Raw genomic sequence first — 24,056 nt, 5'->3', positions numbered from 1 at the left:
CGTGACGTTTTTTGGCTTGTGGGCGTGTTTTCAACCAGAACCAGAAAGTTGAAACATCACCCATGAAAGCCACAAACAAGACACAACACCAGAGCAAACACGCTTGGACTCATTTCAGTCGAAAAATAGGCAACAGGTAAGATGTAACATAAAATTATAGTTTTAAATGATGACCGAATTTGAATAGTGCGTAATACCTGTGCGTAAATGCCTCCTCGTTTCCTTTCAGCTTCCATGATGACCAGCCGGTGTTTGCTGACCTTCCCCACAGTTCTCGTCCTGCTGCTCAGCACGCCGACGAGCTCGCACGCGGCCACCTTTCAAGGCTCCTTCCCGCACCCAAACAAATCCAACCCGGAAGCGGAGCGCTGCCAGCAACCGCCGCCCATCAGCGGCTTCATCTCCCGCGGGATGGCGCCCGCCTCCGCCGCCGCCGCAGCCGTCGCCGAGGAGGTTTTGGAGTCCAGTCAGGAGGCGCTGCACGTAACGGAGCGTCGGTACCTGCGGCTGGACTGGTGCAAGACCCAGCCGCTCAAGCAGACGATTCGCGAAGACGGCTGCCTGAGCCGAAGCATCATCAACCGCTTCTGCTACGGCCAGTGTAACTCCTTCTACATCCCGAGGCACATTTACCAGGACGGAAGCGCGTTCGAGTCCTGCTCGGCGTGCGTGCCCAAAACTTTCAGCACGGTCACGTACACGCTTTTCTGCCCCGGACAAACGCCCAGTACCAGGAAGAAACGGGTCCAGCGGGTTAAGCAGTGCAGGTGCACGACTATAAACACGGATTAGACTTGTGGGGAGTTTGTCTTTTGGGAAAGGGGGGGGAGAGAGAGAGAAAAAAAAAAACAACAACTGGGCGTCTCATTTGCAAGCCCGACAAGCGGAATTTACTGAAACAGGAGGAACTTTTTACAATAATGACATTTTCATTTTTAATTACAAAATATGGACTCGAAATAGTCTGCACATTCGGGATTCATCCACTTTATGAATACTCAAAGTGTAAATACATGTCGATGAATTTATTGCTGATAACTGGAACCGATATTTACTTTCATTGAAAGGGAAAATAAAACATGCAACTATTAACAATTACTGTTGAAATGTGTTTAAGTATGTGTTTATTGAACAACTTTCAGATTTACAAAATGTTCACGTTCTAACAAAAATTTCTCCCATCAGCATGTTTTAAAAAATATATATAAATATTTCAATTTAGTAAAAGTTTTCCAAAATTTTAAAAGATCTAAAATGTAAAATTGTCATGTATCTTGGTTTTAATATCAAACAAAACAAAATAAATAAATAAATACAACAAAATAAAGTGTAAAATAAAGAGTTCCCAGGGTTCATAGCGTCTCTTAGGACTGAAAATGTCCATAGAGTTCCCTGAAGTTAACACACGTTTAAATTGATCTTATCTGCAGTCAGATAGTCTCATTCAGTCGACTCCAAATTCAAAAAGTTGACTACAGCGTCATATCAGCTAACAGAAAAGATTTAGGAGGGAAAGATTTGAGCTTTCTAGTTTCCACAATGTGGAATATCAACTGAAGGCTCTGCTGTAAAGTTTGGTTTGAGAAAATCTGCTTAATACTACTCAATTTTTAACAGTACACATTAATTATGTGACATACTTGCTTGCGAATAAAACAGCCATCACACGATTGTTATCATTTGTGCACAGATCATTTATATGACTCACATTAGATTCATTAAAAAAAAAAAAAAAAAAACTGAAAATAAATGCTTCTACTACACAGTAGTTCATTTTTCTCTACATTTTTAGTAGCAAAATTCATTAAACTTGTATAATAATAATTTAAAAAAAAAAGGAATGAGAAAAGTTTAGTACCCTGATTCTTATCTTCAGGAATTGAGACGCATGTTTGTCATCATCACATCATGACACCCTTCTGTGGAAGTAGCATTGAAAAAGTAGCATTGGCGTTAAGCCTCATCTTCATTTTTGAGGTGCATTTTTTTCCCATTCAAACAAACTTTTGAATGTGGAATCTTGCTTCAAAGGCAGAGACACGGTGCACAGCATCCCTGCCTTCCTCCCACATTCCAAAAACTCTCATTTTACCTTAACTGAAGGTAAGATGCGAGTTTGAATGAGTATTTCTATGTGGAGATGATGATTATTATTATTAGAGGTGCCACAGTACATAAAACAATTTTAAACTGAGTTCATGTTAGCTTCTTTCTGTCGCAGTCGTTCTTTCTGTAGAGAATAAAATGATTATCAATGGATATATAAAAATTAATTAATTTGCATATGATATTTATTGAATTCATATTATTCAGCACGTGGGTGTCAAGTGCCACACTTACCAGACTGTTTGGGATAATCTTTCGGGTCTCCACTTTCTTCTCTGATGTGATCCTCCTGACTGACTGCTGGGCCTCTTTTAACCTGCAGCAGTTCAACATAAAGATGAATTAAAATTCATTTTAATGTCTCTATGTATCTCCTTGCGGTAGTATACCTTTCTTTAGCGAAGTTCCGATTCTCCCGCTTCCACCTGGCCTTGAAGTCAGCGCAAAACTCAAACCACAGCATGAAGAAATGACTGGACGTCACCTCCTTTTCTCCCGTTTTGGGCTTCAGCCCAAAGTACACACACAAGTCCTGGAAACTGGGCAGCCGGACAGGAATTTAAAGTGTCTAAAACTATCCAGTTTAAAAAAAAAATTAAGACGTTCTTTCGCTAACCTTTTTTGTGCGGTCATCAACTGATAGGAAGCGCCGACTTGTTCTTTACGTGCTGAAAGGAAATTTGAATGTTCAATTGCTAGCTTACATGACGGCAGCTAGCTTGTTAGCACATATGTTCTCTACATACAAAAAAGTAGTTTAATGGAGCTAATGGTGAGGTTACATAGCAGTTTTTTGTGGGTTTACAATTTCTGTAACATCTATGCTAACTTCTGTTAGCTTGTTTATGGCGTTAGCATTAAGCTAGCATTCTTTTGTTCAACAATTATTTGGTGTTTAAATATACAATGTTGAATATCATTTGTTTAATGTGTCAGTTTCACAGTAAACGTAGGGTTGCCAACTTTCTCATCCTGAAATAAGGGACAGGTGCATGGCACGGTGCCATGGTGGTGTGACTATGATGTGTGAAATCAGTGTATGTTCTCATTAGATTCGAAATGCACAAAGTTTGTACATTTCATTTAATCCTTACTGCACGCCATCATTATATAACCTCATAGAAAACCTCAAAGAAACCACAATTTGCCTCTTTACCTAAAAAAAAAAAAAAAAAAAGGTACAAAAAAAAAAAAAAAAAAGATGCTAAAGAGGAGCATGACTCACCAAATTGACTTTCTCCATGGAGACTTTTCACTACACATTATTATTATTATTATTATTATTATTATTATTTTCTAGCCACTTACGTAGTATAAGCCACTATAACAAATGCACGTGACGATGCCTGATGACTGTGATTGGCTGACAGGCGCCGTGCTTTGTGACATTGCCGTTTTAGCTGATCTAGTACCTGTTGAGTGCGGTTTGCTGTGTTAAGCGCTGATTGCGAAACTTTCCAGCAAGCTAAATTCTCGCAGTATTTGTTCATAAATAGTACGAGAATACATCTTGTATTGCTCCCGCTGATACGTTCGCAGCCGACGTATTAAGATCGGCATTTAGAGTGTAGGCGACATGAAGCTGTGACGAAACCAGGAAGTGCCTCTTTCTCTCTCTAGCTGCCTCTCTTACCTTGCAAGATCTCCACATAACGTCACACCCAGCGACTCATTTTATTGGCTACGAGCAACTTCCTTGTCGCTTGTCAACCTACGGGAGCAGCCGTGGTCCAAAAATGGCAAATATGCCATTTGCTGCATTCCATGTAAGAATTGAGAATTATTTTACGGGACTTGTGAGGTCCCGTACGGGACATAACACTTTATCCCAAAATACGAGGCATCCCGGTTAATACGGGACAGTTGGCCACCCTAGTTTACAATTACTGTAACATCTATGCTAATTTCTGCTAGCTTGTTTGTTCATGGTGTTAGCATTAAGCTAGCATTCTTTTGTTTGACACAATTATTTGGTGTTTAAATATACAATGTTGAATATCATTTGTTTTATGTCTCAGTTTCACAGTAAACGTCAACTGTGAGTGACAAATAGATAGCTTGAAGCGAACACGCTTTGATTTGAAATGTGTGGGTGGGCAAAAATGACAAAACTGTTTATATGATCTCGCTTTGTCACAAAATGAAACTAATGACTTGTGTGACATTTTGTCTCGTGAGCAAAGAAACAAATGCCAATTAGTGGTTGTTCAGTTTTCTGTTAGCATTCTCTAGATGTTTATTGCACTTGGAATTTTGACTGGAAAACGTCTTGAAACATTTGCAAGATGATTTTCAGGACATGTTTGTGATGTGACGGAGCATTGCGGGAATAAAAAAAAAAAAAAAAGGGGGTAAGCAGTATTGAAAAAAGTTTTGTATCACTCTCTCACGTACGTGTATTTTATTTTTTTTTATGAAGTGTCAAATCCCAACAAAGCAGGCCACAAAACTAAATAAATATCTCTGCCTACATGTGATTCATAGTTGTTTGGTTCTGTAAAACTTAAACCACTCACCACTAAGAAGAAACGTCTCCATTCGGTCTTTAAACGGCTGCAGATGTTCCTCAGGGGAGTCCGAGCAGACCTTCTGCACATCCTTTTCGCATCCTTTTACAAACCAAAACCAACCATATTAGAAATAGAGAGTGTCTATATACAGGACAGCACACTCATGACAAGTTATCATTGTTTATTGACCTAGTGAGAGCACCAAACCCAAGCGTCATCATGGTTTTCTATAAAAAAGTTCATCCCAGGATTGTACAATTCAGAATTGAGACGTGCCCCAGTTCTTGGAGTTGGAACGACCGAGATGGGATCTCGTGAGATGGCCTCAGAAAGGTGCGTTAGAGGAAACTAAATGTACCTGGGCACGAGGCTCTTATCAGCCAAACTTCCTCCTTAGATCTCACTTTGATTCACATTCGAGATGGCGACTGCAAAAAACTCTCTGCTCCTTCTCCCCCTGCATCCAATCAGCGGATCAGAGGAGCCAGTCTGCACGAGCCAGTCATAATAGAGGCTGCGCCCCTCCACCCTGACGCTTGATCAACATCACCCAGATAAGATTACAAAAAGAATACTGTTTTCAATCGGGATTTGTGTAAACTGTGGAGGTCGGTATCTTTGTCTCCTTTGTGCGGCGACGCTTGCTTTCTTTTGTCTGCCTTTTGTGTTTTTAAAGTTTGCTTATATCCCGCTGAAGAGGGTTATAGACCCGCGTGTAAACAAAGTTGTCAGTTGTGAAAATACTTTTGTTTGATGCTGTATTAGGTTGCAGTTGCCTCATGAGGAACAGATTTGGAAAGAAATAATTTTACAAAAGCTCACAGAGTCATTTTAAATCAACTAAGCAGTCAAAATGCTTAAAATGGGAACAAACAAATGTTTGAAATTAATGTCACAAAGCAGATTGTTTTGAGGACTTCCCAAATAAACACAAAGTTCTTGTTACTACAAATAACTGACCAACATTTGAGTCTGGACATCAATAACTAGCAAAAAAAAAAACGTTTGCCAGCTAATTATTAGGGGTGTGAATTGCCTCGTACCTGACGATTCGATTCGTATCACAATTCATAGGTCACGATTCGATTCGATTAATCCCGATACAAATTTATAGGTCGATTGTTGCAATTTTTTATTTATTTATTTATTTATTTTTACTCAAATTTATACTAATCAGTAAACTTGTACTCTAAGATTTGTATGAAAATGTAATATTTATCTGAAACTGTGAGCCACTGTATTTAATCTGCTTCATGTTTGAACAGCATTGAAATAAAATATTGTTATATAATGTTCCAATAATATAACATTCTTCCATGCTTAAGGTGTGAACCCTAACCCGAAGTAAGACGTTTTGTTGAATATTTTTCCATGAAAAATGGAAGTTTAAAAGTCGATTTGAATCAATTCGAGAATTGCACGCTGTAATATCGCGATATATTGCCGAATTGATTTTTTAACCCCTACCCCTACAATCCATCCATCCATTTTCTTGGCCGCTTATTCCTCACAAGGGTCGCGGGGGCTGCTGGCGCCTATCTCAGCTGGCTCTGGGCAGTAGGCGGGGGACACCCTGGACTGGTTGCCAACCAATCGCAGGGCACACAGAGACGAACAACCATCCACACTCACACGCACACCTCGGGACAATTCGGAGCGCCCAATTAACCTGCCATGCATTTCTTTGGAATGTGGGAGGAGACCGGAGTACCCGGAGAAGACCCACGCGGGCACGGGGAGAACATGCAAACTCCACCCAGGAAGGCCGGAGCCTGGACTCGAACCAGAGTCCTCAGAACTGGGAGGCGGACGTGCCGTAACCACTAGGGCGCCGTGCTGCTTACCCCTACTAATTATTGTAAATTATCAGTTAATTACTATAAAAATCTATTACAGCATATTACAGTAATTTTTTTGCATTGCGTTTACTGTGTATAAATTTTTTTTAATTGTATATATATATATATATATATATATATATATATATATATATATATATATACATATATATATATATATATATATATATATGTGTGTACAGTAAAAAAGTAAAAAATTATAGCACTTTGCTAATTATGGTAATTTTTCAGTTAATTACTGCTAAAATGTATTACATAAAATTACTGTACTTTTTTACACTTTAAAATAATGTGTTTATTGTACCGTAATTTATATAGAGCAAAAAAAGCAAAAATTTGCAGTAATATTACCGCTTTTTTGTTTTACGTTATTTTGCTTACTAATTACAATTTACTGTACTGTAATTTGTATACAGTAAAAAAAAAAATAATAATTTTTAACAGTAATATGCTGTAATAGATTTATTTTTACAGTGATTATCTGATATTTTACAATAATTAGTAAATTACTGTCATTTATTTTACATTTTTAATTGTGTACAAATTACAATTTACTGTACTGTAATTTATATAGAGAAAAAAGTGCAAAAAAATACAGTAATATGCTGTAATTAGTGTTGTTCCGATACCGGTATCGGCAGAGGTGCCGATACAGCATTAAAACAGTGCTATCGGTATCGGTGACTACTCACAAGTAACATGCCGATACCATTAATTCCAACGCTAATATAGGATTTTGGATGCAGAATCTTGTGCCTTGCTGGTGCACGACATTCACTGGTATGTGACATGTTCACTGCATGCCGATCTAAGATATCCTATTGGCCCTTGAATGCTCTGAACCAATGGCAGGACAGCTTTTTCATGTTGAGGAAAAAAATAACTTAAGTATCGGTATCGGCCGATACTGCAAAGCTGGATATCGGTATCGGGAGCCAAAAAACGGTATTGGAACAACACTAGCTGTAATAGATTTTTACAGTAATTAACAGATTTTGCACTAATTAGATGGCAACTTTGTTTGCCAGTTATTCACGGTAAGTTCTACAGTCAAATATTTACATACGGTGCAACTAGAATAAACTACTCAACATACAATGCTTCACAAAGATAATACGCCTTATAACATGGTGCGCTTTATGTATGAAAATGTTTCAAATTTGATCTTGATAATGATATTGCGCCCATACGGTGCGCTAAGGGTATGTAAAATACAGCAGGAATTCTTGTAGCTCTACTATTTAACTAATATCCTGAGTGCTTGACTCTCTTGAAGTCAAGTGAAAGTGTGTCGTGTTGATTTGTAACACTCAACAAGGATTACAAGTTTTTTATAGCAAGCCTCAAGCAAACCTAGTAAGAGTGAAGAGCAACAAAGATGGCGCTTCAAACAGACAGTGCAATGAGAAGCCGCGATGGACCATCCAGATTGCGCGGCGGTTTGGCTTGATGAGCCGATACTACAAAGCTGTGTTGAAAGCTAAAGAAAGCAATCTTGGGCGCACATCTCGGGGCCACACCGGAGCCCGGACTGTTGGTTACGGGTCCGTGCGGAGGCCCGTGCAGAGATGGTGCAGATACAAAGAGGTCTGGAGATTACACCAAGTGGCAAAGCTACGGTCTACCGTCACTGGCGACAAGACAGGCAGGCGCACAAAGGACGGGAGATCTGATGGACCGAAGGATTAGAAGCTGGATCTAAAAAAAAGGCGCCAAGGCCGGTATCGGCTCCAAGACTCCTGCTAGTCTCTGGATACAGACACATAGCGGACGCAAACAGATGTATACCATCTCGAACGGGAAAAATAATACAAGATAAGCCGGTCTTTTGGTCTTGAACAACCTCAGGTTCTGTTGAAGGCCTTTAGTCCAAAGTATAAACATTGACAGAGGGCCAGCTGCATTGATTAGGGGCGATTGAGGGAAAATGCTCCCAGACGGAGATTTGGTGTATTGGAAAAGTGAGCTTCTTAAAAAAAAAACACAACAAAATGACCGCTAAGTCTTTTCTGGTCTGGTATGTGAGTAACGTCTTGTAGGAGTTATTCGTTCTGTTTCTAATTGAAGAAGTTCCAAGAAAAGGAGGAGACGTACCTGCTAGATCTCGCCCAAGCTTTCTTAGCTCTGCAGTGAGGTCATCAAAATTGAGCTGCGCTGCTAGGAAGACGTCCTGAGATTCAGGAAGTGGAAACGTACTCTTGTCTGTCCCGGCATTCTGGCAAAGAGTCATTTAAGCGCAGACAATCACGCTAGGACTTGAGTTTGTAACAAAACAAGTGTTTGTATTTTGTGGTGCTACCTTGTCAACATTGTGAAGGTAATATGATACCAAGTAGTCCACCAGGCTGATGCGATTATCCTAGAAGGAAAAAAAAAATGGAGGAAGATGTTGCTATTCAAAGAACCCGATGAAAATGAAAAACCAGGACCACGGCAGTCGGAGGTTGAGTACCTTGCTCTTGACGTCTTTGAGTTTTGGAAGGATCTCCAGACCGAAGCCGTCAGCCTGCCCTCGGATCCTGTTGCCGCCGTTCATGTGGTTGCCCAAAGCCAAGATCAGTCCCAGCACTTCCTTTACGCCATTTTTCTCCAGCAGAGCCTTCATAGCAAAACATGCGAGCAACTTCCTGTTCAGCGAGGCATGTTCAGTGACGACAATTCAGTGAGCACTTCAGACCAATTAATTTTCTTTCTTGGAATGTATACTATCACTCTATATATAAATGGGTACCAGATCCTGAACTTTTAATTAGGGAAGGGCGAATACTGATACCAGGCATCAAAATTGAGCCAATAGACAGTCTTATTTTAAGGCAACAGTATTCGCAAGGCCGCCCTCTTGTGGCCATTTTACAATCAGGAACTAGAAATTGGAAACTAGAAGTATAGAACATTGTCATAACTTTTATTCAATTTTAAGGGAGAAAATGCATTAATGGGAGGGGGGTTATGTATCAAAAGTAGGGATGAGCGAGTACCAATACCAGGTTTTGAGCCATTTTACTATCGAGCTTGAAATTAGAAATAAGAAGAATAGAAAATTGCTAGTTAATGCAAAAGGAAAAATATAATGTCGTGACATGTAGGTGTTTCTTTAAAATTATTGATTATTGTTTTTTTGGTGGGAAAATTTATGTAATATAAAATATAATATATTATAATATATTGTATATTTCCGCTTCTATGTAAAAAAACACCTGTCCATCTCCCCCTTTTTATAATTATTTTATATTATATTATTATTATTTTATAATAATAATAATTATTTTTAGATTTTTACATTTTTGGGACGTCTGCATTCAATTTCATCCCAAACACATCCATCCATCCATTTTCTTGACCGCTTATTCCTCACAAGGGTCGCTGGGGTGCTGGAGCCTATCCCAGCTGGCTTCGAGCAGTAGGAGGGGTACACCCTGAACTGGCTGCCAGACAATCCAGGGCCCCAAAAACATAAACATGTAAAAAATGACAATTAATGGACACAAGTGTTTCTCACATAGCAGTGATGATATGTAATATGTGATTATAATAATAATTAACAATAATAATAATAATAATATAACATTTATATAATAATAATAATAATAATAATAATATTAATAATAACAATATTATTATTAATAATAATAATAATAAAGTTATTACTATTATTCTTAAGAATAATGTAATAATAATAATTATAATAATAATAATAATAATAATAATAATAATAATAATAATGTTATTATTAAGAATAATTGTATTATAATAATAATAATAATAATAATAATAATAATAATAATAATAATAATGTTATTATTACTATTATTATTAAGAATAATTGTATTATTATTATTATTATTATTATTATTTGTGGGCAAACGTTTTTATTGGGATTGCTTCGGAACTACAATACAGTCGATGCCCTTATATGGGCGTTTCCCGCGCCATGTTCCTTCCTACCTCGCACACCGAGGCGATAACGTCCAATTTGTGCTGAATGGACGCCACCCCATCATTAAAGGCTGCCTTGAAAATGATACAGCGAGCCCGGCCTGCGAAATCCGGAATCTGCGACAGCTCATACAGGAACCTGGATCACGCAAAACATCCAACATGGAGAAGGACGTGGTTATTAATAAATTGGAGTTCGGACCAGTCAGCTGTTCACACACAGTCAATCACACTTATGTTGTGCTTATACTGACTGTTCAGGTTTGTCCAAGTGCTTAACCTCCTCTTCCTTGGATGTGTTGTAATGCGTCTTGATCTTCTCCAGCTCCTCTGGCTGAGCTCTCTGACATATTGATATTTACATTTGAACGCCATTTTAATACACAATTGCTCATTAATACTCCTGTGTCATACACACATTTTCATAAAGCGCCTCAATAGTCTCAAGGTCCACCACTGAGTTATCCACAGTCAGAACCGCTACAGGAAATAAAACAAACACAGGTCACATTTTGAAAGGAATATACAGTATACGTATGGTAAACATCCTGACTGACCTTGTCGGATATCTTTCATCTCGAGGTGGAGGCTTGATATGAGGATGCCCACAGCCTGAGAGCGTTTACCATCCAGCAGTTTAATGATCTAACACACGGACACATGCAGGGATGAGTTTCGGGGGTCAAATCCGAAACGTCGTGGTAAATAATAATCCAGCATGCCGCCTTAATAACGACATGACACGTAAACTTTACCTTCCTGGCTTTAGTTTTCTTTTCATAATTGTCCACTAGTGGTTTTCGCTTGAGTTGTGTGGTGGTTTTGGCAAACAGATCCTCAAACTCAACTGCGTTCGTGAGCTGCGGTTCTTCCAAAACATTCCATAGTGTGTTGTTCCTGAGAAAGAGACAAAAAACATATTTTTGTCAAAACCACAGTTCCATTTCAAGATGTATTTGGTTCTCTCGTTTAAGCTCACTCTAATGTCATTAAATATTGAAGTTGACAGAAGTGGATACAAACTTAAATACGGATGGAAAACAATTCACAATATTGTCTCTGACTGACTGTTCCTAATATTTTGGTTATTGATTTATTACTTTTGAGATTCTCTCCAGTATTTGGAAAATCAGTTTTGGCCAGTAACTGGGGTCTGTTCTAAAAATAGCTCATCGTGATGGGAGAATGATTTGCTAAGAAGAATTATAGTCAACGTTCAACATTTCTTGACAATAATATGCTACATGTGACCTCACTGACATTGTGATTAATATTACATTTGTGGAATACGAGTTATGAAGCAAAATCCATCTGTTTTTATCCACGCCAGGGGGCGGCCATTTTGCCACATGCTGTTGACCGAAGATGACATCACAGTTGCTTCAGTGCTCCGGCAACGGCCAATCGCAGCTCACGTTACCTGCGCGACATTGATGTTATCTTTAGTCGACAGCAAGTGGCAACATGGCCGCCCCCTGACATGGATTAAATCGGCTGGATTTTGCTGCTCAACTCATATCCCACTAACACAATATTAAAAATTATTGTCAAGTTTATTTTTTTTGGGGGGGGGGGGGGGGGGGGGGGTTTGGGGGGGGTTGACATCCCCTTTAAAAAATAAAAATAAAAAAAAAATTCTTAATTGACCAAATATTCCATATTTTGTTTAAATATGTAATAGATTGTGTTGAATGAAAGACTTTTTTTTATTTACTAAAAAATCACAAAAAAAGGACAATAATAGCAGCATAAAGATTTTTATGGCGTACTCACTATCGAAAACAGGGGCGGTAATCGCTGAAAAAACAGCGAAATATTGAGTTAAAACCCCCATAAAATATGAGTTATGGATCCAAATAAAAATCTGCGGTATAGTGAATCAGCAATAAGTGAACTGCGATTAATTGATTAAACACAGAAGATTGTAAAAGAAGTTTTCTTTCATGAAATCAGTGAACACTTACTGTCGATATGTGGAAATCAGAGGATTTGGACCATTTTTAACACATTCATTGCCAGACCAGAAAAAAAATGCATCATTTGACGTCTTTTTCAGTCAATGGCAGTGAATGAGTTAAACATGGTAAAAATCAATGAAGCAATTATAAATTGTTGATATAATGTACAGCAGGGGTGTCCAAACTTTTTCCTCTGAGGGCCACATACAGGAAAAATAGAAAGCTGCAAGGGCCACTTTGATTTTTTTTTAAAGTTATTTATTAACACATTCATTGCCAGACCAGCAAAAAAATGCACCATTTGACGTCTTTTTCCGTCAATGGCAGTGAATGAGTTAATAAAAAAAATGGCTCCAAACAATTACTCAATTCTTAAAATAGTTTTAAAATAAATAGATTAAATTGATAATTGATTACTTGTCGATTAACCGACTGTCAACATACTTGTTGTCCTCAATCTGAATTCTGGTCCAGTACAGAGGCTTCATGGGACACGAAGGCTCCACCACAGGTTTTCTGGGAGTCGCAGATAAAGATGGCGGCATTGGTGGAGTGACATGTGAAATCATGGATGGGGGTGGTGGAGGTGGTGGGGGCACTGCAGCTGACATAAACGGAGCCGGCGGAGGAGGCGGTGGTGGCGGCGGAGGCGGCAGGGGGGATTTCAATGTTTGCACATGATGTCCATAAGACGGACACGGTGGGCCTCCCTCTCGCCGCCCCGCCAGGCTCGAGCCGATCGAAGCCAAGTCGAGTGTTTTAGGGGTCACCCTCTGCTGATTTTGGGAGCACTCGCTCCCCTTCGCGTCGCCATCACTCTTGACGAAGTTCTCCCTGTCAGTTTGGATGCAGACGGCGCGGAAGGCTTTGCGTGGAAACGTGTCCTCTTGGGTGGACACGGCAGCGTCTCTGAGCTCGCCGCGTCTGAGGGAGAGCTTGGCCTGAAGTTCAGCCAGGGTGCGTTCCAGACGGGATACCGTCACCTCGTTTTCTAACCTTAATTGAGAGAGTTCCTTGCTGAAGTCCTCCTGAAACACATTATCAACAAACAGTCACACTCTTATTTCGTCACCACTAATTTATTCATCAATATTTGTGAAATGAAGCTGAAGTCTGTTGATATTTTGTGTGTTGAACTGATGGGGAATGAAACCAGTTGTGGAAGTTAATTTGTCTCCGGGGGCTAGCAAGCAGGTTAAACCGACTTTACATTTGCAAACAGAACAATATTATCTTTCACACTCACCTGTAACTTCTCCACTTCTTCTTTGCATTCTCGTTTCAACTGCAGGAGAGCTGCCTGGTGCTCTAAAAACAGACAACAATGGAGCCATTTTTACAGTGGTTATCTCAAAGTTGTACTAATAGATTTCGACCGCTAGGGGGAAGCAGAGCCCATGTGGTCGACCAGCAGAACGTCATCAGAATGGTGACGATGTGTTATCTAAAATTGTAGATTTGGATGACAAATATAGGCGTGTCGCTGAAGTTTATTGTTGAGAAACACATTAATTAGCATGTTCGGACTTCAAGGTCAACAAGGTTTGTTAGCTGTGGACTCAATCATGCAGGGCGGATTTGTGTTGACCTTGAGGGAAGTGCAATATGTTGTCTATGACAGCAAACACTACCACTTACTGTCAATATGCTTTGGAATCGCATCACATCTCCTGAATGTTCTCAGTATAGGAAATTGTTTTTATTTTATTTTGACCTTACACCACAATCTATTAAGATCCATGATGTAATATTTGGTTGGACGACATTTATTTATTATACAAGTTGAGCAAGTGACCACACAAAAAAGCCAAAGTTAAAACATGCTATTTTCCCCATTTAGTCTATTTTTAGCTTGAGAAGTTGTTGGGACTATTTAACAGTGTGTCAGTACCTGCTTCGGTATACTTCAGACCAACTTTCTCATCTCTGGGTGGAGGCCAGACAGCTTGTAAACGTCCAGGAGTTCGTTCTTCTTCTATTGGGCTGGTTGTTTCAGACTAGATGGATCAACAAAGACAAAAAAGAAAAAAAAAGAAAAGAAAAAAACTGTGGGTTTGTATGTATTTGGACCACGAATGACAGTTAGTTAGTACTTTTGTTTTTCTTGCCTGAATATTTGTACAGAACATAGCTTATACCAAGATTGGTTAAAATTTACAAAATAATGTTAACAGCCAATCAGGTTGGGGGGAATTGAAAAAATTCCAGTCGCAACGCAGAGGACACGTTCATGTCAAATTTTAGCAGTAATGCATTTAATAATAATGTGCAGAATTTCACAAGTTACTTCATGTGAAAGATTAGATAGCTCTTAATATGAAAAGAAAACGTGAGCTACCACCAACATCTTACAAATGCAATTATGCCATCTAGTGGCAGATATATGACCTCAACACAAATCAATATCACAGTCATTTATTTATTTATTTTTTTACAGTATGGTACATCTGTTTTTTATTTTAACTCAATTTTATGAAATATTATAAAATTACTTTATCAATGATTAAAAAATATGGCCATATTTCTATTAGTTTAACATTTTCCCTCCACTTTTATGTAAACAAGAGTATGAAACTTAGAAAAAAATATTTTCTTGGACATTTTATTGTACATTTAGAACAGGTATAAAATTTGCGATTAATTATTAGTTAATTATTGAAGTCATGCGATTAATTAGACACCCCTAAACAAAACAATGACTTCTCAGCCATGTTTGCTTGCTATGGTGTGAAAATACAGACTACAATAATAGATTATTCTAGAATTTGAAAAAAAATAAAAATAATAATATGATTTCAAAATGGATTAAGGGGCATAACTTGTGCGTCGTTTACTATGGTAAAATGCAGTAAATAATAATAATAAGAAAAATTAAAATAAATAAATTAATAATAATAATAATAATAATAATAATAATAATAATAATAATAATAATAATAATAATAATAGCACCGCATCTGCCCAAAAAAGATCAGGCCAGTAAGGATGATTCTGATTCTAAAAATGATCCAAACAAGATCCATAGTGACTTAACAGTTATTTGGATTGAGGTGAATGTTCTTCATACTGTAGTTGCAGTATTCTTCTCTGTGGTCTTGTTGGAAGTTCTTTCAAAAAATCCTTTCAGTGCATCCGTTTCCGTCCAGGTCCTTTTTCTGGCTGCCTCTTGGTCCACCTTCTCCTTCTTCAGTGGCCTTGGTGTAAAAAAAGCTTTCAAGGCATGAAAGGCTGCTTCTGCACCCGATACAGGCGCTTTTGTGGACGTGTCCTCCTTGGTTTGAAGGTCTTCCGTCTGCGGTTCGCGACCACTTTGAAGCTCGTTCTCCTTGGATTCTGTCTGCTCTTGCGCAAGAAGTTCCATCTTCTCGTCCATCTCATCAGTCCGTCTGTTGGGGTTCAGCAGCAGGGAGATCTGATCCAGGAAGCTTCCCTGGATCTTGGTCTCTCCCTGCTTCTCAGGGAGGATCGTCGTCTTAGCGTCTTCGGTTGAAGGTCGGATTTGAGCCGTGGCGCCATGCCCGGGTCCCACCACGTTCTTCGTGGAGGAGCCTTGGGAGAAGGTAAATCCAGGTGAGGGCGATTGATTGCTTTGCTCCTCGTTTTCCTCAAATTTCGACTGTTCGTCTTCAACGGCATGTTCGGTCCGAGTCACTGTAATCAAGACCCGTTTGGGTTTGGGAACTCGATTCAAGGCAAATTCCTTCTTTTGAAAATGAATCAAATTGGTGGACAAGTCAATCAAGCCACTGTCAACATTATCTGGTTGATTTATTTCAAACTGTCCAACCACAGAGGCGATATTTTCAGCTTTTACAGCAGTTATTTGTTGTGGGTCTTGTTTATCGTCACCATTCTCTGCTATATTAAATTGAGCTTTTTTCTCCTCTGCTGAGTGATTTCCTGCTTCACCTTCGAGGTCGTAGGTCATCCTTTCTTCTCTCCCAGCACGATATATAACATACGGTAAAGAGTTATTGCTATCCTTCGGCGGAGTTGCTTTAAAAGTCGTAGCCGCCTTTTTCTTCAGCTTTGCTCTCAGTTCAGCAAACTCCCGCGTTACGTCCACATTGTGCTCTTCTGGAATGGCCCGGAAAAATGTGAGGATGGGTGACTTGAGATCCATTTCAAGAAGGAAGTAAAAAGTCAGTCAAAAATGAATCAGACGTGACATTCTCACTCTCATTTCTTGAGAGGAAATGTTCACTCAACCTTCCCTGATACTAAGCTTTCATTTTCATAGATCAAAAGTGGAAACAAATGTGGAAACTCAGTCGCTGTCCTTAAACTTCACATGGCATAACCAAATTCTTCCTCGCGGCTCCTTCTGACCGACTGCAACCTTCCATCAAGTTGAACCTCATCCCGTAGAATCCTGAATGATTCACACGGAGCAGATGGAGGCAGGCCACGCCCACAGCTGTAGGAAGCTAAACAGGACTGCCACGAATCACTTGTTTGAACGTTCGCTTTGCCAAGTCACAATGGCCAGGAGGTCTCAGAGTTCCTGCGCGTGCGTCGTGCAGCAAGGGCGGGCTAATCTGGAGGACTTGTCAGCAGCGTAACACTCCCACTATAAGATTAATATGCTCACACAGAATAATATATATATATATATATATATATATGAAAATACAGTAAATAATAAAAATAATATTTTTTTTCCCCAAAAATTTTCCCAACACATTTTCCCAGTATAAATGTATCAAACGTGTTCCTCACAACCTATTTGCTTTATTGTCACATCTCAGGTCCCCACCCTTGTTTGCTCGTATCTTGACGTTATAGCCAGCAGGTGAGCGATGGAAGCCATGATCAATATTGTTACAGCATGCAAACACAGTGTAGCTATCTCTGTTCGGGATCTCTTTGCCGGAGACATTGTCGTCGTCTTAAATAAGGTATGTTTATGTAAGAGGCATAAATGCAGATAATCCCATGGTATAGCATTAGAATTGTTTATTGTTGGACAAACATGCAGGACTATGTTGTACCCACAATTAAGCAACAATGAGAGACGAGTATTATGTTCAATACCACTTTTTTTTCAGACCGATACCAGTACGAGTAGTCAACTCTTAGGTAGTCTTCGATACAGATACCAAGTACCTATAGTACTGATGGAAAAAACAAAACAAAACAAACAAAAAAAAAAAAAACAATGCCAGACCACCTATATACCCCAATGTAGCATTTTTCTTAAAGGGATACTTGACTCATTGAACTATTTTCAGCAGTGAAAAGTTAATATTTTGTCCAGAATGAATTTGATAATTTTATTATTTTTCATGTACAATTAATACCTTTAAAAAGTATTTTTTCCCACTTGCTGTCGACTGATGATGACATCACCTGTGCTGAGGAAGTAAGTAACGGCCAATCATGGCTCACCTGTTTTCTGGGTTTGGTCAGTAAACTGAGCCATGATTGGTCGTGATCTACTTCCTCAGCACAGGTGATGGTTATCATCAGTCAACAGCAAGTAGAAAAAAAACTTTTTAAAGGTATTAATTGTACATGAAAAATAATGAAATTACCACAATCTACTGCTGAAAATGGTGCAATGAGTCAAGTATCCCTTTAAAGTTGATTAAAATTAATGGACATTTTCTACAAGAGGGTCGTCACAAGAGCCAATACCTTGACCTTGATATGAATATAAACAGAATAAAATGGCCATTAATTTCATGCAATTTGAAGGAAAAATGCTAGACAGTATTGTGACGTATGTCTTTCTTGAAAATGATCTGTTATTGCGTCTTTGTTCATTTCATTTATAAAAAGTACAAGTGGTACTGGTGCTTGGTATTGGTATTGGTACTCAAGAGTTGTGTAAAAAAAAAAGAAAAAAAAAAGCCATTGAATGTTCATACTAGTAATAAAATTGATTCTGTCCCAAAGGTGTAACTTACACTTCAGTAAAGAAAACAATCGTAAACACAATAATTAATTTACACGTACACATAAAAATGAATGAAACGTTTCCCTAATTGTCAATAACATGCTGAGTCCACGCGGCCGCATTATATCCCCGTTATGTAACCACGAAGAACACAAACTTCCTTTGTTGTCATCGGAGGCCATTTCCTGCACGTAAACGGCTTTGAGGCGATGGCGGCGGCCTGTGAGGGAGCAGCATTCATTTCCAAGTGAAACGTGCTGGCCACCGTTATGGTGATTCGCTTTTAACGACGACTCTCATCTTAATGCTTTCGCCTGAACGGAGCTATTACGCGTTATCTGGAGGCATTTTTTAAAGTGTGGCATGTTAAGGGCCGTATCATTTATACAAGCCGACAAAAAGATAACGTTACGATCCACATTGTTTGTTGTACCTTGCTTGGATTTTAGTGCGGCTTGAAACGTTCCTGAAATGCTTTTTGTTCCCCACTTGCCCGAATAATGCTTCGTAATCAACAGTGATAGGTGATCAAACTCATAACGACGTTTTCTCACCCGAAGCCCTGGGAACACGGGAGTTGGCGTCCGACTGATATCGTCCTCGGGGGCGGTGATGCGCAGGAAGTCAACGAGCTTGGGTCGGGAGGGATGAGAGAACCACCTGCAGAACGACAGAGACTCCTCCAACTCCTGCTGCCAGAAGTCTTCCGGTTTCTGCAGAGCTTCGTCTGGAGAAGACAAGCGCAATCACCACTCAAGAAAGAACAAATGACATCGTTGCCCTGCTACACCCCGGGTCATTGTTTACGCTGAATCGCATATTTTTAAGTGATTGTTTTATATGGGGTCTCACCTGTGAGTTGCAGTGTAATCAAACAGCAGAGATGAAGAGGCAGAGAAGGTCCCCAACTAAACTCCAGTGATAGTCGTAAAACGAACGTATGACTGTGAAGATTGTTGCACGCCCTGTTTGGATGTGTTGTTACACCATGTGCAGTTGTTTGAAGGTTTATAATCATTGTAACATCTATGCTAACGCTAGCCTGTTCATAATTAACTCTTTTTCTGCTGTTAACGTTAATTGACTTCAAAGGTAAATCCCGACAAGTACCGCCATTAACGCTAATTGATGTCAACTAAGTTTTTTTTTTTTTTCCCTTTCGATGGGCAGCACAACATCTTGGGCAGCTCTGGTTTCATGAATGAAAAGAAAACACACACACACACACACACACACACACACACACACACACACACACACACACACACACACACACACACACACACACACACACACACACACACAAAAACAACACCTACTAACTATGGCCAGCAGATGGCAGTAGTGCATCTATTTTCAATGGTATCCCATGAATCAACTGTCATGACAACATGGCAGATCTTAGGAAATACTATGTTTTCAAGGATGCCGTCAGCAAGGTTATTTTAGTTAACGAAAACTAATAAAAAAAAAATAAAAATAAAATGTAGAAAACATTGTCGTTAACGAAAAAAAAAAAAAAAACTACATTTCACATTTACAAAATTAACTGAAAATGCCCTTCGTTTTAGTCTTTAGTAATTGGTAATTAATTTAATGCATGAGCCTTTGGGGATGATTTTAAATGTGATTTTAATAAGATTTATTTTTACCATGATGTTTTTTAAATATTGCGCACAAGTAATACACATTTTTTGTAAAACTAAAACTAATACTGAAACTAACTAAAACTAATCCAAAACTAAGCATTTATTAAATGGCTTAAACGAATAAAAACTGACAGAACCATCCTGACAACTAATTAAAACTAAATAAATAAAACAAAAAAAATCAAAATGAAATTCAAAACTGTAACTGGTTTATTTAAAAAATAAAAAAAGCAGGCTATGGACTCATGTAACTACCGGTAATGTCTCTCACAAATTCTACATTGCGAGATGCCACGTTGATGTATTTTGGTATCGATGTGAATCGCTATTTGGTATAAAGGGAAACTGGAACTTAAAAAAAACAAAAACAAAACGCATTAAACAGTATAAGTACTTATTTTGTCACTGGCGTTACCTTTCCTTCAAAATTATTATACACGCTTGAATGACAACAACACTAGAAACCTGCTTTTAAACAAATATGATTCCACATCAAGCAAAGCGAAGGCTTAAAGGTAAGCTTAGGTCAAAGAGTGAAACTCTTGTGCTTGAATAAGTTACACCACATTGCCACCATGAGGCCACGTCGGTAAAACTTCAAATTCACTAAAACCTCTAAAAAAAAATGTTTTTCATAAGCATGCCTGATCATGTGAGAGCAAACACACAGACACACTAAATTCTTTCAAGCAGCACCCTTCCAAATCAGGTGCCTACCTAGTACATCATGCCTGACTGAATACATGCACGTACACACTCGAGTCATACCACATACTGTATCTTCACGGGCCGAAACGAAGCAGCAACAGCAGGAGGTCAAACCATTCAAATGTGATCAACTTCATGTGTTCGGCATCAGGAGGAAGCAGGCTTTTTATGCTTCTTTGACTAAATGGCGGACTACTACTAATACTAATGCATACAGGAAGTGCATGCCTGGCCATGGATGTTTGTACGTAAACTTACTGGGTTATAACTTGCAGTACTAACTGAACTGCATCAGCCAATCAACCAACATCTTTTGTATTGGATTTGCTTGTATTGGATTAATTAAATTGTGCCGGAGTGAGGCAAGTGATTAGCCATCCAAATTCTAGAGCGCTTGCCCTAATTAGGGTTGCGAGTAACAGGAGTATGTAATAACACTGTAAAAAAAAAAAAAAAAAAAAAAAAAAAAAAAAAAAAAAGTAATAGTTACTTGAGAAAAATCTAGTAAAGTTTTTTTAGCTCAAGAAATTCTAAGTACATTTTACAAGGAGAGTTTTGAGCACGTTTTGCCAGTTTTAAAAAAAAATAATCCCCAAGCGTTGAGGAATGAACTCATGCCCTATAGATTGGGAGACAGAGACTCTACCACCTGAGTCATGCCACTCTTTGTTTGATTGCTGTTTGACACTATACTGCATTGCTGGTGTCTCCAAAATGAGACCAAAAAATGGTTTCTTGTCTTGGAGGTACAAGGATTCTGACTTCCACCATCATTATAGCAACACACAGCAGGGCACAGCAGGAATGGGATGGCTCAGGTGGTAGAGTGGGTTTGTCCCTTAACCCTTGAGCAGCTTTTTTTTTTTTTTTTTTTTAATAAACTGGTAAAATGTGGGCAGCACAGTGGATGGATGGATGGATGGATGGATGGTAAAATGTCCTCAAAACTCCTCTTGTAATATTTACTTTTTTTACTTTTTTTCTGAATGAAAAAAACTTACTAAGTTTTATTTTTAAAAGTAAATTACTCTTTTTTTTTTTTTTTTTTTTTTTTTTTTTACAGCGGTGTCTTTACCTGAAGAAAGCAGGTCATCTTCACCGAAGCCAGATTCACTGAGGCATCTGTGCGTCTGCGTCTCCTCTCTCCATCTGTGATTGGCCCAATCTAAGCTCTCCTTTTCGCTCCAGCTGTCCTTGGCTGAGCTTGTCCACAGCGCGTGTTGGTCGCAGATGTCCTCGTCAAGCTGATTGTGTCCCCATGTGAGCGCAGTGGCGTTGCTGGGAGATGTTGAGGACCTGTTGGGTATTCCGCTACTTGTTGACAAACAGCTTGACAGGGAGTTGTTGGGCACTGTTGAAATGATAGAACCACTCATTGATTCCAAGCGATTGTTCTTATATGCTATTTTGTGTTCTCTTTGGACGCATAGTGACAACCACTCTTTGTTTTCTCCCTCCATCCTCAAGGCTCGTTGAAGACTCTCGCTCAGCTCCTCGCACAAACAACGGAGCTCATCGAGCAGCCTAGCGCTGTCGCCTTCGTACTCCTTGTCTCGGGTCTGGATTTGGAGGCGACGCAGAGACTCATCTCTTGCGTTTCCATTTCTTTTGATCAAACTGGAACTGGTGAGACTCACCCGGCGGATGATACCTTCCACCTCCTCAATCTTTCTCGTTACACGTGCTGCAGTTGTTGCCCAAGAAGACTGTCCCAGAAGAACGTCTTCGTTTTGAGAACTGACCTTTGATTGTAGCGCGTTTCTGTTCATGTCTTCAGTTGGTTCCCAATCAAAAATGGGGCAGATGTCGTCATATTCAGAGAGGTCTGTCTCCGAGACAGACGGAAAAATTTCGTCCTCTCTGCTTGAGAAAGGATATTTTCTGTTGAGACGGGAAATCTCTTTGGCGGAAAGATTTGCTCTCCATGACTGCTTCAAGTCCATTTGACCATCATCCTTTTCATCCTGTTCTTGCCTCAAAATGGCAGACGCGCAAGTGAAGTGCCTCTCTTCTTCAAGTGAGTCCTCATTTGTAGGACTGCTTGTCGATAGCTTTCTAAACTTTGTAGTCTGTTGTAGAGATGTGGGTGTCCCCTTGAGGTTAAGCAAAGTTCTATCACTGTAAACAAACCCACCTGGTCTTCTGTTTGATCTCTGGATCCCATTGGATTTTGCTAAACTATCTACCTTTGTCTCGATCCTCATCCCTTGCCGGTTGCCCATGTTCACGAAGGTCCGGTAGTCCGAGCACAGCTGCAACCACTCTTTCAGCCACACCAACTCAGACCAGTCGGCGAACCGGAATTTGTCCGTCTCCACCTGACCCGCCTCGGTGTAAAAGCAGTTTAGTTCAGGATGGTGGTCTTGAGGTTCATTGGAAGGGGAAGCTGGACCTCTGCCAAGGCTCACAACGCTCATCTCATTGATGGGGAAGCAGAGGCGCAAAGAAGCGTCGGTGCCCTTCATAATGATATTTAAGAGTCGCAGATATCGGCTGATGGTTCCTTTCAATCATCAAGAGAGATGGATTAGCAACTTTAAGACTTTAAGGTCCGATGTTGATTCATGTAGGACTAATTACAAGGCGCTAATACAACTTTTCCAGGGAGTAACTTTCAGTTTTGATCTAATTCAACCTCCTATTGGGAACTACAACTTTCAAAATAAGCACTTCATTGTAACCAAGAAGCTAAATATCACATTTATGGTACACATACCTGTATTTTGACTTCCATGCAGCAGCAGCTGAGTGTTGTAGTTCGAGTTGCGAGCAACTGCCCGCTGCCAGAAGGAGTAAGAGCCTTTCTCCCTCGGGAGTAAGAGCCTTTCTCCCTCAGTCACTGCTGTCTGGTGGCATTTCAACATATGGAAATCACGACTCCTAATCCCCTCAAGACTGACAAGCCCTGAGAGGAACATAAACAAACAGACGGCGAGTTCCGTCAGGATTTAAGATCGATCTAATCTACTTGAATTAAACTATAACTCAAAAGATGCAAACTATCAGTGTGCAGTGCCAGACTTTCCGTCACTGGTTCTACAGTGGGTAGAACTTTGTATATGTAAATGTTGAAAGCTTATTTGGCCTTCTAGCAACTCATAAGAACATTATTTACACGAAATAGGTCATCTGTGCACCAGTATGAGCTCCACCTGGCTCAGTGCGTGCGCCAGCCTAATTGGACCCTCTGCCCAAGCTGTCTCTGATGGATTACACAAGTTAAAGGGAAATCAACAGCTGTTACTGTCACTGAAATCACCAACAATTACACGCGCAGGTAATCGGAATGATCTCAAAGCCTTTTAGAGCAATTGCAAAATACGGCGCGGGGTGGGGGAGATTACTGTACCGGCTTCCCGAAAGGAGAAAACAGTTACTGTCACTGAACATATCGAACAAAACAGGATTCAGTCCTACAAAAAAATATATAT

At 39.5% G+C, this 24,056-nt stretch overlaps 2 protein-coding genes across 3 annotated transcripts; one reads left to right on the top strand and one right to left on the bottom strand.

The window, feature by feature from the left end:
- The first annotated feature begins 28 nt into the window (after window positions 1-28).
- On the top strand, window positions 29-1,095 carry grem1a (gremlin 1a, DAN family BMP antagonist). 2 transcript variants are annotated; one of them, XM_077510127.1, is made up of 2 exons: window positions 29-136; window positions 230-1,095. In XM_077510127.1, the coding sequence occupies exon 2, from the start codon at window positions 235-237 to the stop codon at window positions 790-792; it is 558 nt and encodes a 185-aa protein (XP_077366253.1). In that variant the 5' UTR covers window positions 29-136; window positions 230-234; the 3' UTR covers window positions 793-1,095. The 2 variants fall into 2 exon arrangements, with proteins under 2 accessions (XP_077366253.1, XP_077366252.1); XM_077510126.1 differs by lacking the exon at window positions 29-136 and having other exon boundaries at window positions 181-1,095.
- Window positions 865-24,056, bottom strand: fmn1 (formin 1). The gene is made up of 19 exons (XM_077510122.1): window positions 23,342-24,056; window positions 21,701-23,128; window positions 18,823-18,995; window positions 14,261-14,366; window positions 13,616-13,677; window positions 12,814-13,397; window positions 11,167-11,308; window positions 10,969-11,056; window positions 10,830-10,891; window positions 10,666-10,754; window positions 10,421-10,550; window positions 8,928-9,074; window positions 8,775-8,834; window positions 8,570-8,690; window positions 4,623-4,715; window positions 2,723-2,774; window positions 2,496-2,645; window positions 2,341-2,422; window positions 865-2,230 (listed from the first exon to the last, which is right to left on the bottom strand). The coding sequence occupies exons 1-19, from the start codon at window positions 23,541-23,543 to the stop codon at window positions 2,186-2,188; spliced, it is 3,816 nt and encodes a 1,271-aa protein (XP_077366248.1). The 5' UTR covers window positions 23,544-24,056; the 3' UTR covers window positions 865-2,185.

Source organism: Festucalex cinctus, chromosome 21, assembly GCF_051991245.1.
Source record: "Festucalex cinctus isolate MCC-2025b chromosome 21, RoL_Fcin_1.0, whole genome shotgun sequence".
Lineage (NCBI taxonomy): Eukaryota > Metazoa > Chordata > Actinopteri > Syngnathiformes > Syngnathidae > Festucalex > Festucalex cinctus.
Note: the sequence above shows the minus strand (reverse complement) of the source record. Positions and strands in the feature narration are given on the sequence as shown.